General features: G+C 38.8%; 1 protein-coding gene across 1 annotated transcript in view; it reads left to right on the top strand.

The window, feature by feature from the left end:
- LOC145450236 (inter-alpha-trypsin inhibitor heavy chain H3-like) overlaps window positions 1–17,311 on the top strand; it is a 116,229-nt gene that overhangs the window by 11,895 nt on the left and 87,023 nt on the right. The window contains exons 6-9 of the mRNA XM_080328734.1: window positions 672–811; window positions 1,856–2,020; window positions 3,121–3,255; window positions 3,676–3,820. Coding sequence (XP_080184860.1) covers window positions 672–811; window positions 1,856–2,020; window positions 3,121–3,255; window positions 3,676–3,820 — 585 coding nt within the window. The remainder of the gene's footprint in view (window positions 1–671; window positions 812–1,855; window positions 2,021–3,120; window positions 3,256–3,675; window positions 3,821–17,311) is intronic.

Below are 17,311 nucleotides of genomic sequence, written 5' to 3'. Positions count from 1 at the left end.
GTGTGTGTGATGATTTAAATCAGACGTCCACTAGTGAAATTGCGCGACAATACGAGTGTATCCAGCTGACAAGGAATTCTCGTAATAGTGTATTACAAACGAAAAAGCGTGTATTCAATTAGTAATTCGTCGAACATAAAAGGGTCTCAAGTTTTGTTATTGCTGATTACAATCGGACTGGATTGCATTTTCCAATGACGTTCGCAATTCCAAGGCGCACACAAAACCATACTGTCCAATTTCGCACTCCTATCAAAATGACTGTCACGAAAACCTGGTTCACTAATTATTGTAAACACGGGAACGCGGCATAAATCCAGAGGAAGAGAACGGGTATGAGCACGTCTAATCGCAAGAAGATTAGGTGTTGTGTATTTTTGGCAAATTGAATAAAAAACTGAAACATTTATAAATTCTTCGCAACCCCACGGTTGGGATGCACGGCACTGAGTATGTAGCTTGGTTCTACATGTTTCGTATTCTGCGATACTATAAAATATCGTTGATGAATTAATTCTTTCATGGCAAGGAACGTGTAATTTCAGTATTCGTATAAGAATCACCTCTCACTATTCGAATCGAATCGTTAGAATGAATTCTCGACTCGGATTAGTGTACTAGAATCATTGTGCTCAACCCTATAGTAATATGTGTTCACATTCCCTTCACAGGAGAGAGGTCAAACCGCCGGGTTGGTAGAAACTCGCGAGAAGGCTGAAAAAATCTTCTCCACCGACGTGAATGTAGGCGCTTACACGACGGTGACTTTTGAATTGGTCTATCAACAAATTCTCAGGAGTCTCGGGAGCAGGTATTTCTATTTCGTAAACGCAGTGTATTTCCAAAACCAGCGCGCTGTAATTACAATATCCACTACCCATTTTGTGTTATCAATACTCACAGGAAAGTCAAACACCTATCAAGTTTTGTCTGTCCACGAATTTGATCATATGCGTAAATTTATGATCCTATCCCCGAAGTCTACGTACAGTGCATAAATTGTTACTTTTCTGGGGCGACGGGAAGAACTACAATGCATTTTCAGGCTGCATTTTGACCTGGTGTAAAAGACCACAGTAACCGATCATCATATTATAACCCGGTATCTAACCCAACAGCTCACATACACTGCTATTATTGCTCCCCTAAAAGCTGACTGGTACATTTAAATCAGCTAAGATTCAACGATCAAATACCACATGGCTGGGGATGTTGAACCTCTAGCTTGCAAGCCAACTGTTGCGTCATAAATTGCATTGAGCTACAGCTAATTATTTCATCCCATAGTTCTTTGTTATACAAATCAAAGAGAATACAACCATACTAGTAATAGTTTGATAGTGTGTTTCTTCAGTCACTCCTTTGCTCTTTGCGCAATGCTTGCAAAGTTACAGTGAAAAGTTGCATAAAAAATAGAAAAAAGTTGCAAAAAGGTTCAGTATTAAATTCCTACAATCAGCTCAAAACATCATACTAGATAAATTCTGAGTATTTAGGAAGCTGCCGGCAGGTATATAAAAAAAAGGGGCAAACCTTGCCCCACTAATAACAAATTACCAATTGTGTTTTGATATACGACATATGTAATCATGGTCGTAAACATATAATGAAAATCAGTTTTGTAAACAACTAAAGTGAGCGTACTAGCGATAAAATTTTCAAGCATCGTTTGACAAGAACCCCACAGTCGAATACAGCGACCTATATCGCCAATCGTCGCCATCATTCATTTACCTTTTCAAATTATGAATCTTCGAAGGCCAGAGATCATGCTTTTTATCGCACTTCATCCCATGGTACCTGTGCGGTGTGAAATTGCTTCACACAGACTAATCACCGCTATTTTTAAACACAGGTACACGGAAAAGATTATTCTATTCGGTGATTCATTGTCCGAACTACTTACAGTGGAGGTTTATATACAAGAGCTGAGCGCAATAATAAACCTTGACGTACCACCGATACTACTTAACGATGGGGGCGGGAGTATTGATGCCGGAAGCACCGCACATGTAGACGGGTATATAAGAGATTATGCTTCTCGACTTTCGGTAACATAAACCATGTAGAGAGCTTTACTAGTCGATTGACATGAAATTATCTTTCCAGTCGATGAACACAACCCTAATTTATCAAAAGTCATCTATAGTCTGTGGCTCTCAACCTTTTTTATGTTAGGGTGGGTTAAAATTACAAAACAAATTTTGCAGTGAACCTTTAAAATCATAATTAACCTAAAATGTATCATAATTACGACAAGTGTACGCAACTCAAGAGTAAATGGTGTTAATGGTGGAAACTTCAATTTAACGAGAAATTTTCTGCTGCAATTACGTGGCTCTATTCCGTGGCGCAAATGAAATTAGAAATCTCTGATCTGGTTCTATTCTACTACGCATAGGTAGTTTCCAAATACATGTCGAAATAAATAGTTATTTTTAATGATTTTCCGATCTAAAAATCGATGTCAAAATTTTGTACGTAGGCCTGCTGACTGTATAGTGTATATATTGACCAGGAAAGCTTTATATGAAGAAATTGTGATTTATGAAAAACACAGTGTTAGTTAAGATCGCAAATTTCATCGCGAAATATATTTCAGGAATATGACGGAACGTAAAAATTATGTAGTGGAACCAAGACGAAGTTCGTGTCGTATCGACCGATGGATGCATTGCACGCTGTTACTTGGTTATATCATGTGCCGTTTGACGCCTTCTTGCATTGTCGTGGCAAGTTTTCCAAATCAAGCGGCTGTGATGTCAATCATATTACTTTAGGAACGTGCTGCTTGATGTGTTCCAACAGACGTTGGAATGTGCGTCCCACATAGCGACTGTCGTAATGACAATGGCACTCATAAATTACCATACTTTGATGAAAAGCGGGAAGCGCAACTTTTTTAGTGTTGGGGAAAATTTGTTTGAACAATTCTAGCATTCAACACTTGTTCGAATTTACCAACTTCATTCGAACAATACGACGTCGTTTTAGTAGGCTTGCATCAAAATATGTAGTGCTGCACGTTGCAATTTCATGAATGCCTGATTTTAGTTTGTAAACATGACGAAGACCTTCCCCTCACATCCATAAACACACGTAAATTATTATACTTGGCAGCAATACCGCAAGAGTCAGCTTTGCAGGCAACAATGCGCTTACCAACCCAGCACTCGCGCGCGGTGGAGGAGTATTCTCGGTTAGCTATGAATTGGAAAAACGTCATACATCGGCGGACGTGATTGTTGATAACGGGTACGTAAATAATTTGTGCCATACCTGATAAGAGTATGCCAAACACCAATAGTTTACATTACGTCATTTGATTTACGAGAACCATGACTTCAAGTTGATCTCACAGATGACCGTTTCATGAAACTATATACTCGTACATATCAAAGATGGAAAATTCGATTTCACATTCATTTACTGAACGGGAACTTCCCACCGAACTTGGTATTATTAATATAACATAATTATCTTCATTCACAGTAAAACTGATAACTCCACACACAACCCTGGAGTAACCTGCCTCCTAATGAAAAGGTCCAGATTGAAGTAAACTTAAATATTACAGTGATAAAGACATTGTTTTTTGTATGCAATACGTGAAGATAATTTTAGCTTGAAGCTGTATTATCGGTAGATTCACGTTCATTTCCAATATCATTTCAGGTATTTCATGTACTTCGGTCCGGACATCCCAATTCGTCCGAAGAGGTTGATATTTTGTCTTGACGACTCTGGGTCGATGGTAGGCCAGAAAATGCAGCAAGTCAAGGAAGCAATGTATAACATTCTGGACAAGTTGCTGCCAGAGGTACGACTTCACGGAATTAGCATTTATTCCTGAAGCACATGGCATAGTAAAGTAATCATTTACCCAAATATTTTTCGTCTTTCCCAACAGGATATGTGTAGGGGAGATGTGGTACCGATGGATCAAAAATTAAAAAATGATCTCTGGCCCTCAAATCTTCAGCCGAGAATAGCAAATCTTTTGCTGTCTCAACACTTCGATACAAGCTCTACCAATCGCGGGCATTTACATGAATATCTGCCTTTTCAAAAAATATTTGTAAACGTTTAAAATTTGTTGCTCGAACGTGCCATCGGTCCCTACCCGGTGTGTCCAAAGGCACACGGCCATGGGACCTATGAGACATACGCTCAAAAACTCAAATTTGTTAAATTGTTTTGTTTTGTTCTGTACTATAAGCTAAGCTACAGCAAGCCAATGAAGAATGTTTCGTTGCAACCTTCAAGAATAAAATGGATTATATCTACTGAAATGTAGGCATGAAATCATGTTTTGATTTACGCCTAAACTTACAAAATAATGCCACATACATATTACCCGCAAATCGAAATTTTGACTTTCAAATACCTCGTAATAGCGATAAAACACCACAGGTAACTATGATTTACAGCCTATATATAAGTAAGCGAGTTTCTGTTGTTAAGTGATTAGTTCTTCCATCTATTTTGTTTGATTTGGCTATGGTACCATAGGTCCCCCACCCCATAAATATTGTAATTGACTTGAAAATAGTCCACACGAGGATGGTATTGATTCGAAAAGTGTGTGCCATTATATACCCTGATACAAGCTCTATACTTCACATCAAAAATTATGGCGGGTTTGTTAGTCTGAAAGGTGATGTAGAAAAATGAAAATGTCGATCCAAATTTACTTTACACCCCCTAAAACGTAAATCATTCGTCACAGACCCCATAACTCACGCTGGTCGAATTCTGTTGCATGTGAGGAAGGATTCTGTCAGCATGTAATTGTAGACAAATTCACGGAGTGTAATCATGGAATTATCATGGAGAATTTTTCAAGTATTTTCGGTCCCAGTGATCCATCGGTACCATATCTCCCCTATCTGACTATTGAAATCTTGATAAAACAGATTGGGGAACTCGGGAAAGGTACAATTGTCGCCAGCCTGGTTGAGCCCGAAAATGGTTATGCAAGAGGGAATTCTGTAGGGTTGAATTCAAAACAAATACTTGTTTAAAACACTTTATTTAAAACATGTCTTAAACCAGTGGTTCTTAATCTTTTTTTCTCCAGCGCCCTATTTCAAAAATTGCCTAGGTCTGGCGCCTCCCTATTTTAAGGTATGTAGTAAAAAGCAGTGGGTAAGCGGTTGAAGTCCAGTTTCGGGTTGGGACTTCACTATTAGATCAATCCACTAATTAACGGTATATTTGTATGTGCTATTTTCGGGATCAAATCCGGGTTGCTATAAAAACCAACGGGTAAGGCGTACGGGCTCATAGCATTTGGTTCGAGATCGATGTACACATCTCGAATTCTCCTCTGTGATTGGCAATACGGGAAAGTTAATTGTATTGGGTTTTGGTGTGTTGCTTTGCGTTACCATTAAATCAATTGAGAATGAGGTAGAGATTTGCTCACAATAAATTTAGTACTGCACCAAGCTCTTAACTTTAACATGAATGGGGTGGACAGCACCAAGCAGTATCATACTTCATGATACGACGAAGAAAGATTCTGACGATTTAATTTTGTAGCTCTCAAATACAAATATATTTAGTTAATCACTTTGGCCAAAAAGCTTCAAAACATCTTTAATGTACAAAGGGCATCACTCTCAAAAGCTGTACTGCCTTTTCGATTTCGACACGCAGTGCGCTGCAGGCAGAGGTGGTCAGTAACGAAGTACTTCTACTTTTTGGAAGTACTCAAGTAGTTTTCCTCTACTTCTGGTACTTACTCAAGTATATCTGATTTTCTCTACTTCTACTTCTACTTCGTAATATTTTGTGATCTACTTACTTACTTTTCGCTATTTTCAGTTTGTCAAGTAGAAGTAGTTTAATCCCCCAATACGAAAGATAGCCTGAGGAAATTCTGGGCTGTTTTCACGGAGTACCAACATTCAATATTCATAAAAGTCGAGTAAAGCACAGAAATTTTGTTGCGCTTCGCGCACAGTAGGTATGGAGTGTCAAATATGTTTTTGCGAAAGTATCAGTGAATATAATTTAGGTACTGGATTGCTTGGTTCCGCTCACGCCGCTTTGTTGCCCATATCAAATATTCTATCACAGTGAATATGGCGTTTGAAACGACCGTTTCACAATCTAGCAATTACCTATCATTTCGTAATCTAGCAGTCCTTGACGTGTCCTGCTAATCTGGAAAATCTGATTTTGTGAACGTTACACCTGTTTTAGCAGATCGCCTTCGAAGCTTTAAGGACAAAAGACATTAAATTTATTTTCCGCTTTTTATAAGTGGTAGGCCTATTTGTATTTCACTTTCAATTCCGAGTATCATACTTTGAGTTCTAATAACTTGCAGTTCTTTTGTCTGCAGAACATACATGTTGAAACATAAAAACAAGCGTGTCATTGCCTCTATTTTCCAAAAATAAAGCTACACTAAATTAGGGTTACCATATTTTTGTGAAGCAAATTACGGACACTCTTTAGCGCCCACTAGTGGACTTTCAAATGAGGTGTAACACATTGACCGTTAATATGACGTCACAATAGCAAACCATTGCCCATCGACTGTATACACTATGCAGCAATGGAGTGGAACATAGGTCATGAATTGGGCCATCTATAATGGGAGCTCTGATGATTGCTACTTGCTAGGGTCTACAATAGATTCCTCTACGGGCCGGATGATATCATCTGGCGAGCCGTGTCTGGCCTGTTATGATTGTGTTTGAGAGCCCTGCTATACTGTTAGGTTGATGCGGTTATCTGTTTAAGTGTTTTAATCAGGTCCGAAAAAAAAAATTCTCCCCTCCCCCCTTCCGCCCAAAAAAGCACTGATCTTGGGGCCGCCATAGGGCAGTCGATGTTACGTGTTGGGCACTTACTATAAGCATTTGGCTGTTAAATATTTTGTATGAATTCTGTCAATAATATTGATTCTTCCATATATTAGGCTACTATAAAATGCACCAACAGGTTGCACATCCGGTGATTTCCAGCCTTTTATGGTCGCGACCTCATTTCCCATTTGAAAAAATTCCGTGGAAAAGCTGTGTTCCGTGCATTTTGGGCGAGGGTATAGTGCCAGGTGCCCATACTAATATCATCATACGTTGCATTAACTCGCGCGCAGCGCGAAGAACAACTTTGAATAGCATAAATCTGCTTGAAAATAATATTGTTTATGTTGATTTACGAAAGAAATTTGAGCCCGCTTGAAGCCTTCAAAATTCCGGACATTTTGGCATATTTTATAAATTCCTCCCGGACGCAGATTTTTCAGTGAAGTTCCGGACATGTCCGGGAAATTCCGGACGTATGGCAACCCTACACTAAATGTAACTTTTACGATCCACAATATTTGTTATTAACATATACTAATTGCGCAAAGCCTTGAAACCGTATCAGCTTCTCCGTATTGCTCTTCGCCTAAACTTGGGGCCTCGTAATAGTGGGTGGAGCGCCATGCCATGATATTCTCTAAAATGGGGTCTTACAGTGAACAAAGGGTTATAGGTTCATATATTCATGTCAATACTATAATTTGCATCCCATGATGCGAAAGAATGCTTATTCTGTCGAGAATTGATACCACCTGGGATGCATCAACACGAATTAAGTTCTCTGCACCTTCCGCATAGTTCAATTTGCAGCTTTTGACAGTCCATGCGAACAAATTAAGACTGTTTACAAAACTACTTACTTACTTGAGTAGATTTAAAGTCAGTCAATTCTACTTCTACGTCAAGTAGTTTTGGGTTGCTCAGGAAAGAAGTACTTCTACTCGTACTTGAGTAAATTTTTTGGTCGCTACTTCTACTGCTACTTGAGTAGGTTTCTTGACTACTTTGACCACCTCTGGCTGCCGGATGCAATACCTAGTTCAAACATTTTGTGGAAAATAACCCGAGCTATCAGTATAAGTATAAGTTTATTAATATTTCCAAAGGACCACAAAACTGCGATACAATGAAAAGATAGGAAGATGCCGAAACGACTTGGAGTATCTAGCGTGACGGAGTGTTTTAACGGATAATTGACAATCCAAAAGTACGCCAAATTCGTTTTACATGAAATAAAATAAACCACTGCATTCATGGAGACATCGCCGGTGGATATTTCGCGATGAGCGCAACGAAAAACGTTTTGATTTGACAGATTTTATCGAATATTAGTTTGCAATGAGAACTCAGGGATATATAAAATTATTGTTCATACTATATAATCATATGTCCTTACTACCGATGTTCCCTCAAATTTTTCACGAGTCTGCGCAAACATGCCAACTCACTGCGCAGGCCCGTGGACAACAGTGCGCAACCAGCCCCCCCCCCCCATAGGATGAGTAGTCAAACATCTGGGGGGCTTGGGCCCCCAGACCCCCCTCGGGCATTGCGCTTTTTGCCGCTGCTTATCATCTAAATTGTGTGTCCGTAGGTGGGTGTGTCGCCTGAACGCGCGAGGCGCGAACATTTTCTATAATTCATGATTGAGTCCGTTTATTGTTCTCAATTTTTATGCTCTCTCTGCTCACGTAATCAGATTTACCGGTTGAGCTGATCGAGTCAGGTGTGTTGGAAAAGGTAGGACCCCTGAAGTCTTCGGGCGAACCTAGTTTTTTTCTTCCGTTTTCACATGCGGATCGCACTTCTTTGTTAATTTGGCTTAGTGAGGGGATGAGCATGATAAACTACCCATTCGTTTTGCCATCATTAAAAGCGATCATTATAAACAGTGACAAGCATAATTAGCGAGTTTTCACTCTTCGTTGACCACACAGGCAAGCAGCTAGCCAAAACACTTGTAGCGACACAAATGGACGCTTGTAATTCCGCAAGTACTATAGGCGGCGAATCGTAATTTTGTGCGACCATCTGTGACGTCACAATGAATCCATGTACATGGTGACATATAGATTACTAGTAGAGTAGACAGATACGCACGAGAACGCACTTCAAATCAGTATGAGCGATAGATGTAGGCCTACCGCGTTAAAACACTGATATGATGTCTTAATACTGGCAATGCACTCATTACTATCAAGACATACAGTCCTATCTAATGATACGAACATTCAAGTCTGACTGAAGCAAGACCAATATTAGCGTATGACCTTATCGACAGAAGATTCCCGTCCAAACAAATCGAATAAAACCAAATTTTGTGCTGCTGAGAAGCTGATGTAATTCAACGCCCTGCAGTGCGCAGTTGAAGCATTTCCCGAAGAACGTTAGTAGTTAGTATGATCGCTCGTGAGCGGCCATTGTGGCTTATGGGCCCGCTGACACGGTGCCTCGAAACTCGTGTTGGCACGGTGACCCTTTTGACCCCCCCTTCCGCTCGCACGGTGCCATTGTGTCTTATGGACCCTCTCACACGGTAACCCTTTTCGGTATAGGGATCTCTCACACGGTGCCTCGAAAACTCGTGTTGGCACGGTAACCCTTTTCGGTATAGGGATCTCTCACACGGTGCCTCGAAAACTCGTGTTGGTGAGTCGTACTTTCAGGTATAGGCATCTCTCACACGGTGACTCTTCTAGGTATAGCCATCTCTCTCACGGTGCCTCGAAAACTCGTGTTGGCGGGTCGTACTTTTGTGTATGGGCATCTCTCGCACGGTGTTGAATATGTCTCAGGTATGGTAAATAGTCACGTGATTGGTCCTTACTAAATGTGTATACCCCAAATTATTATATATGACCGATTCGATTTGATCCCAACGTTTACGGTGAGTGCTACTTCAACATATCGTTATTCTTATGGACGCGGCGATGATTCGTACTTTCGGGTATAGACTGCAGGTGGCATGTCGTACTTTTAGCAAAAAAGGGTGTGAAATAGTTTGCTAAATCTAAGAATCCGCCGCATGGTAATTTTTTGGTAATTAGTTTACCAGAGAACCGGCGTAGACGGTGATTCCAATACCAACAATAACCGCGTTCACAAACTAACACTTCAAATAGGCGTGAAATAGTTTGCAAAACCCCGCAATCGCTGACAAGATAATGTCTCGGACATAGCCATCTTTCGCGGCTTCGTGTTACAGGCATATCGATCACTCACGCGGTGAAATTTTCGTAAGCAGTTTGTCACAGAACTTGATTTCGCTCGTAAGATTTAATAAGTAACGAATTACAGACCACCAGTGTCGGTAACTTGAATAGCGACAAATTGTCACTTATTTCTACTCTAACCCTAATCCTTTGTGAAGTGTACGCTTATTCAAAAAGGTGCGAAATAATTCTAAAATCCTACAACCACTCACAGGGTAATGCTTCAGACATAACCATCTCTCGTGGCTTGTGGTTACATACATCGCAATCGCTACAATGTAATATGTTGGTAGTTTGGTGCAGAACTGGATTTCACGAGTCTGATATAATAAGAATATTACCTATTAAGTAATAAGCACCGAATAACAGAACCGTCGCAGACGGTGACTTGAATATCCAAGATTTGATACTTTTCGCGATCGCTATATGTTTCACGTTGACTTTGGTCGCGTGATGCGAATCATGAGAATATTCAATCAATGTGTCAATTTATCAACTTGAAATGAAACTCACTACACCAACCAAGTTGATTCGTATTTGAATGTGTTGACCCGGTACAACTCTAATCCTTTGAGAAATCCATTTACCGCGATCAGTTGATTCGAACGTAACTTGAATATTGCTGACTCCAACTTCAGTCGCATCGAATTATTCACACATTCCACGCTGCTGTTTCACACCTATAGAATCAATACCAACTATAACTCTACAAGAATCAAGAATCGCAAGTACGTGCATTATACAGTTATTGTCTTTATCAACTTGAAATCAAACTCTTAACAAAGACACGCAACTAATCATTTGCCAACTCTAGCATTACCAAAAAATTCACGTATTGTTGATTGAAAATCCTTGAACCCGTATTATTAAGAGTGTTATAGTACGACGTCGGAATCCACTCGCGAGATGTACTAAAGGTAAATCCAGATAATACGAAATGAAATATTTGGACTTTGACATAGTCTGAATTGAAATCGCGACCTGTCTTTACGTTTGTCAAACAGAGTTTCAGAAATATTATCACTATGACATCTCAACATTTTAACATCTTGCCATCAACAAAAGAGTAAAATACAAAAACCTTGTCAAGTCAATCCGTTTGTAACTCACCGAACCAAAGCAAAAAGTGTCCATACGAAAAGTAGACAAGACTACACAAGTAATCACTACAACCCACAAACATATCAAGTTCGGTTTTAGGCATATACCACCAACTCGTCTTTTTTGTTCAACTGTAAAAGTCGTTACTATGCCGCAAGACAAAGAAATTACTATGCGATATATTTTGTAAGACAAAAGTAATTACTTCTCGGTGTCGGCGACTTGAGATTAGCATATTATATTTGAGAATACGACATTTGAAAGTATGACCATCGTAGTTTCTTACAATCGAACGCAGGTGTTATATCGAAAATTATCGTGATGTAAACATAAGGATTGTCACATCGATTTAACATACGAGATTTTGTAATGGTCTATCATGACTTGATTATTAAATTACTCGCGTTAATTAGACACGGCGTTGTGGTAAATGTTATGACAACAACAAACTTTTAAGTACCAACGTTATTAACATATTGAGTTGTAAAACTATGTGTGTCTGAAATGTTCTTGATAGGAAAATTACTCCACCTTGGTAAAAATCACTCTGCGTATCGCGGATATCAGAAAATATTTCCAGTAACCAAGACTAAAGATGAAACGACAATATCGGTATTATTACATTCAACAATCAGTACAATTATTAAAATCTATCGTTCGCGATAAACAGCACTAAAGATGTAATAATTCCAGTATTCATACATTGAACATCCGATACAAAATGCCTTATTATCCCGATTCCCAACGGGTAATTGAAACGACTAAGTGTAGAATCAGTATATCGCAATATCGTTACTATTGAATCCAACGATTTATTGTCGGAATTTGTGACAGAGAATTGAAACATATGCACTTTACAGAGTATGAAAATATCACTTTGAGTATCGAGTACCGTTCGAAGCTAGCGATCAATTCTTAATCATTTCAGTAACTCCCCATTGGGCGTGCTAAATGTAAAATATCGCGAGGTTATACACTCTAAGACTTTGATTATTGTAAAAGTAAATTGTGATATGTTTGTTAGATGCATCCAATTCAACTAGAAGTGTCTAGTACCCAACACTCGTAATATCAAAAAAGTACTTGCTACACTGTTATTTGCTAAACGTGTTTTGCATTGTTGTTCATTTCTAGTATTGATTGAAATCATTCTTGAACCCTCAGATAATAATTCCCGACATGAAACCAAGCCGCTAAAAGTCGTTACCATCACGAAGATACAATGTGTACGATGTTTGTCAAATGTGTCCTACCTGGCCAACAGAAAACAATTTTCACTAGCTTGGTAATGAAACCGAAGTCTCCATTCGATATTTTGTTTGTGTCAAATACTTTACAATGAACACATTTGCGTGGTTGAGCTTTACATCATCAAGCTGTTATTTGTAAATCAAGATTTCGGTAAACTTGTAAATGTATCGTTTAACTAACCGACATTTAGTGATTGGGGAACATACCAAACGATACACATCCATCTCCGAAATACTGCATTGATCTTAATTTCCATCATCGTGATAAGCGAAGTACATTTGTTTTGAATTCATAACAATAGGCTTTTCTATGACATGATAAATTATTGACAAGTTCTGCTTAGAAGATTGGTTGCATATCGCGAAAAATAATATACCACACATATTATTACTGTTACTCCATTCATCGGTATTTTTTCCGTTGTCGATTTTCAAACGAGTAAAATTTATTACTTGAGTCGCTCTGCTTACTATATTTAAATGTAAACTCCCCCGTCTTTCAACAACAAACAATGTTAAAAAAGTATGCAATCAAACACAGCAAGTTTTACGATACTAATTATTATCTCGCATAACCCATTTCTTACCGAAGACATATGAAATATATTCATGTTACACGAAAATAGTCCCTCATGCTACAAACCTATACAATGATTGGTGGTGCTTTCAAACTGTTTCGATACCTCAAGAACTTTATTGTCTGAATGGTTGTTCATGTATCGTAATAATCAAGTAGTTCAACACAGAACTAGTATTAACAGAAACACCAGAGTTGTTTACACAAAAGTTTGTATGTGTACAGTATACGAATACCATGTGTAAGTCCAGCACAATTGTGGTATCCATACGAGTTTAGTTAACACAATTTACGACACCGAGGTCGCGTCATCTTTCGTAAGACAACAAACCAAGGCTTCAGGATATGTCCATGTCATAGCAATAAATCAGCTACTCCAACAACAGAGTGCATATGTTTTCTAGTTACGGTGCTTACATCTTACACACAAATCAATCTACTTTGCTAACGAAAAGTGGTGAGTCGTCATATGGTTGTCCTCACTAGTAAAACATACTATCATACAAAATGGTCGTTATAGTTTGCACACCAACGGTACATCGTACAAGTAACAAGTCTCGAGAATCCAGTTATTCAAAAAACGTGAAGTATTTCTACACCAAGTCGTTATGTTGACGAAAGCGTATATTGTAATATCATGATCGATTTGTATTCGTTGGTCACAAACTGTCACTACTCTAAATAATTCTTTTTCGCTCAAACACAAACGCATACTTGTCACCATTCGTTTTCATCAAGCACGAGCTCAAGAAACTTCTTACTACGACATGAATTTTTATTTTTCTGTTGTATAAATAGGTAATAATTACTTCAAGTAACACAATATCAACATCATCGAGTTGTGCTAATAGATTTACATGTGGTCTTGTGGTTTTCGTCGGGACATACAGCACGAACTAACTGTAGACTCCTCTCTGTTGTACAGCTACTCGGTAATCGAAATGCATTAACATGTAAACAACGATCTTGTTACGTCACACCAAAAATATGTTCACTGTCGCGATACTCCGCACAAGACGTACATAGCCTTTTCACACTCGTAATAGTATACCAACATCAAGCGATAACGTTTAACAAGACCAACGACACTGAACCCACGACGTTTACCTATGTAAAATTACCACTTTCACTTGCCAGTCCATCGTTTACCTGACAAAACATATTATTTTCCTTTGGAGATCTGACGTTTACCCAGAGTAAGAAACCATTTTCACTTGTAAATATTTTTTTTCCTCGGCTAACAAACCTTTTCTCACTTGGAAATATATTTTTTCTCTGGTTAACAAACCTTTTTCACTTGGAAATATATTTTTTCTCTGGTTAACAAACCTTTTTCACTTGTAAATATTTTTTTTCCTCGGCTAACAAACCTTTTTTTTACTTGGAAATATATTTTTTCTCTGGTTAACAAACCTTTTTCACTTGGAAATATATTTTTTCTCTGGTTAACAAACCTTTTTCACTTGGAAATATATTTTTTCTCTGGGCAACAAACCTTTTTCACTTGGAAATATATTTTTTCCCCAGGTAACAAACCTTTTTCCCTGAGCAACAAACCATTTTCACTTGGTGGTCCGTCGTTTACCCGAATAAAAATATCATTTTCCTTTGGAGATCCGGCGTTTACCCAGTGTAACAATACATTTTCACTTGAAAAAATACTTTTACCTAGAGTAACTAATCATTTTCTCCTGGGCAACAAACCCTTTTCGTCTGGAAACTATCATTTAACTGAGTACCAATACCGTTTTCACTTGGAAATACATTTTTTCCCTGGGTAACAATACCATTTTCGTTTGGAAAACGGACAACCACACCGGACAATTTGATATTTTTGTATATTGTTACAACGGACAGCGACAAAATACACACCAACAACGACTCCAATACATTTGTGTAATAGCTTATTCACTTGTTCTGGTGCATCCCATCGAAATCCTCAGTTACCCGCATGCAATGTGCTGTTGTACATCGACGTGTATGTTTTGGAAATTGGACAATAGGTTTCGACATGTCTGCGATGTCCGGGTTCGTGCTTTGGATTTTCCAGAGTCAAAATGTCTGAATAAAACACCTCCTCGACTTCGGTAAATATTTGGCACGCAGATAACGGTAGTCGGAAATCGAGGAATTTATGTTTCCATCGGGCTAACAACTCCGGGTTACTTGTGATTTATCTCACACGTGTTTACTATGTTGTGTCACTCTCTATTGATCAATACATACCACACCATTCAGTTTGAAATCGGAAACCCCGAGAAATCGTTAACCGGATCCGGATATCAACTCTGAATCGATAAACCACATGCCACACCCCGTGTTTCCATGAAAATAACAAGACATCGCAAAAATCAAGTATACTTCGCTATTATTTGCCCGCACAAGTAATCACGTAAATAAGGTGTATGACATCACATCCATCATGGATAACATCGTGTCTAGCATTACCAATATCATGGGTGACAAATTCGTCTTCTCAAGTCCCGTCATGCGCAGACTCTGTACATTCAGTGTGGGTATAGATGACTTGGAGATAGACAAACAGACATCTTTGACCGTAACAGGGGCCTTAGCATGAGAATTCTTTACACGGGTGCAACGTCACAGTCAGACATCTTTAACAGTGATTCCGCGTATGGAAATCTTAAATTCGATTGCAGTTTAAGTAATCCGAGTTACTGTGTTTCTGTGGTGTGAAGACTAAATTCGTGGTAATCCCCACAAGAGTGTGATGTCTATTTCACACCTAGAGCAATTATAAAACGCATCTTCGAACCTTTTGATCTAGTTCATCCGCTTGCATTTCGAAACGGATCATCACCACAAGGCAATTGAAAAAACTTTGTCGTTACCTGATCATATACACGAGTAAGGATGGGACTACGCGTAACTTTCCATAGATTCCTCTGACCTCACACCGTTGTTTTACGACACAGACAAGACGCAGCGGTGGAAATATTGAAAATGAAAAACGATACCTTGGTTACATTTGATTTGGATTTTACACCTGATGAACCATACACTCGATTGGTACATTGGGATGAAGACTCTATCGTCGAGGTTGAGGGAAAAGAAATGTACAGATTTGTTGGTGTCGTGGATATTCAACGAAAATCGGGGTACATGATAGTACATGGTTCGCATATATGACTATGAATGTATCGGTATGCATAATGCTCTGTTCACTGTATCGTCGTATCGATTTCACCAATGGTATTTGAACGAATAACCATGTTACGGTCAAAGATGTCTGTTTGTCTATCTCCAAGTCATCTATACCCACACTGAATGTACAGAGTCTGCGCATGACGGGACTTGAGAAGACGAATTTGTCACCCATGATATTGGTAATGCTAGACACGATGTTATCCATGATGGATGTGATGTCATATACCTTATTTACGTGATTACTTGTGCGGGCAAATAATAGCGAAGTATACTTGATTTTTGCGATGTCTTGTTATTTTCATGGAAACACGGGGTGTGGCATGTGGTTTATCGATTCAGAGTTGATATCCGGATCCGGTTAACGATTTCTCGGGGTTTCCGATTTCAAACTGAATGGTGTGGTATGTATTGATCAATAGAGAGTGACACAACATAGTAAACACGTGTGAGATAAATCACAAGTAACCCGGAGTTGTTAGCCCGATGGAAACATAAATTCCTCGATTTCCGACTACCGTTATCTGCGTGCCAAATATTTACCGAAGTCGAGGAGGTGTTTTATTCAGACATTTTGACTCTGGAAAATCCAAAGCACGAACCCGGACATCGCAGACATGTCGAAACCTATTGTCCAATTTCCAAAACATACACGTCGATGTACAACAGCACATTGCATGCGGGTAACTGAGGATTTCGATGGGATGCACCAGAACAAGTGAATAAGCTATTACACAAATGTATTGGAGTCGTTGTTGGTGTGTATTTTGTCGCTGTCCGTTGTAACAATATACAAAAATATCAAATTGTCCGGTGTGGTTGTCCGTTTTCCAAACGAAAATGGTATTGTTACCCAGGGAAAAAATGTATTTCCAAGTGAAAACGGTATTGGTACTCAGTTAAATGATAGTTTCCAGACGAAAAGGGTTTGTTGCCCAGGAGAAAATGATTAGTTACTCTAGGTAAAAGTATTTTTTCAAGTGAAAATGTATTGTTACACTGGGTAAACGCCGGATCTCCAAAGGAAAATGATATTTTTATTCGGGTAAACGACGGACCACCAAGTGAAAATGGTTTGTTGCTCAGGGAAAAAGGTTTGTTACCCGGGGAAAAAATATATTTCCAAGTGAAAAAGGTTTGTTGCCCAGAGAAAAAATATATTTCCAAGTGAAAAAGGTTTGT

This window comes from Botryllus schlosseri, chromosome 11, assembly GCF_051294905.1.
Source record: "Botryllus schlosseri isolate E-star chromosome 11, Bs_hap1, whole genome shotgun sequence".
Taxonomy (NCBI): Eukaryota; Metazoa; Chordata; class Ascidiacea; order Stolidobranchia; family Styelidae; genus Botryllus; species Botryllus schlosseri.
Note: the sequence above shows the minus strand (reverse complement) of the source record. Positions and strands in the feature narration are given on the sequence as shown.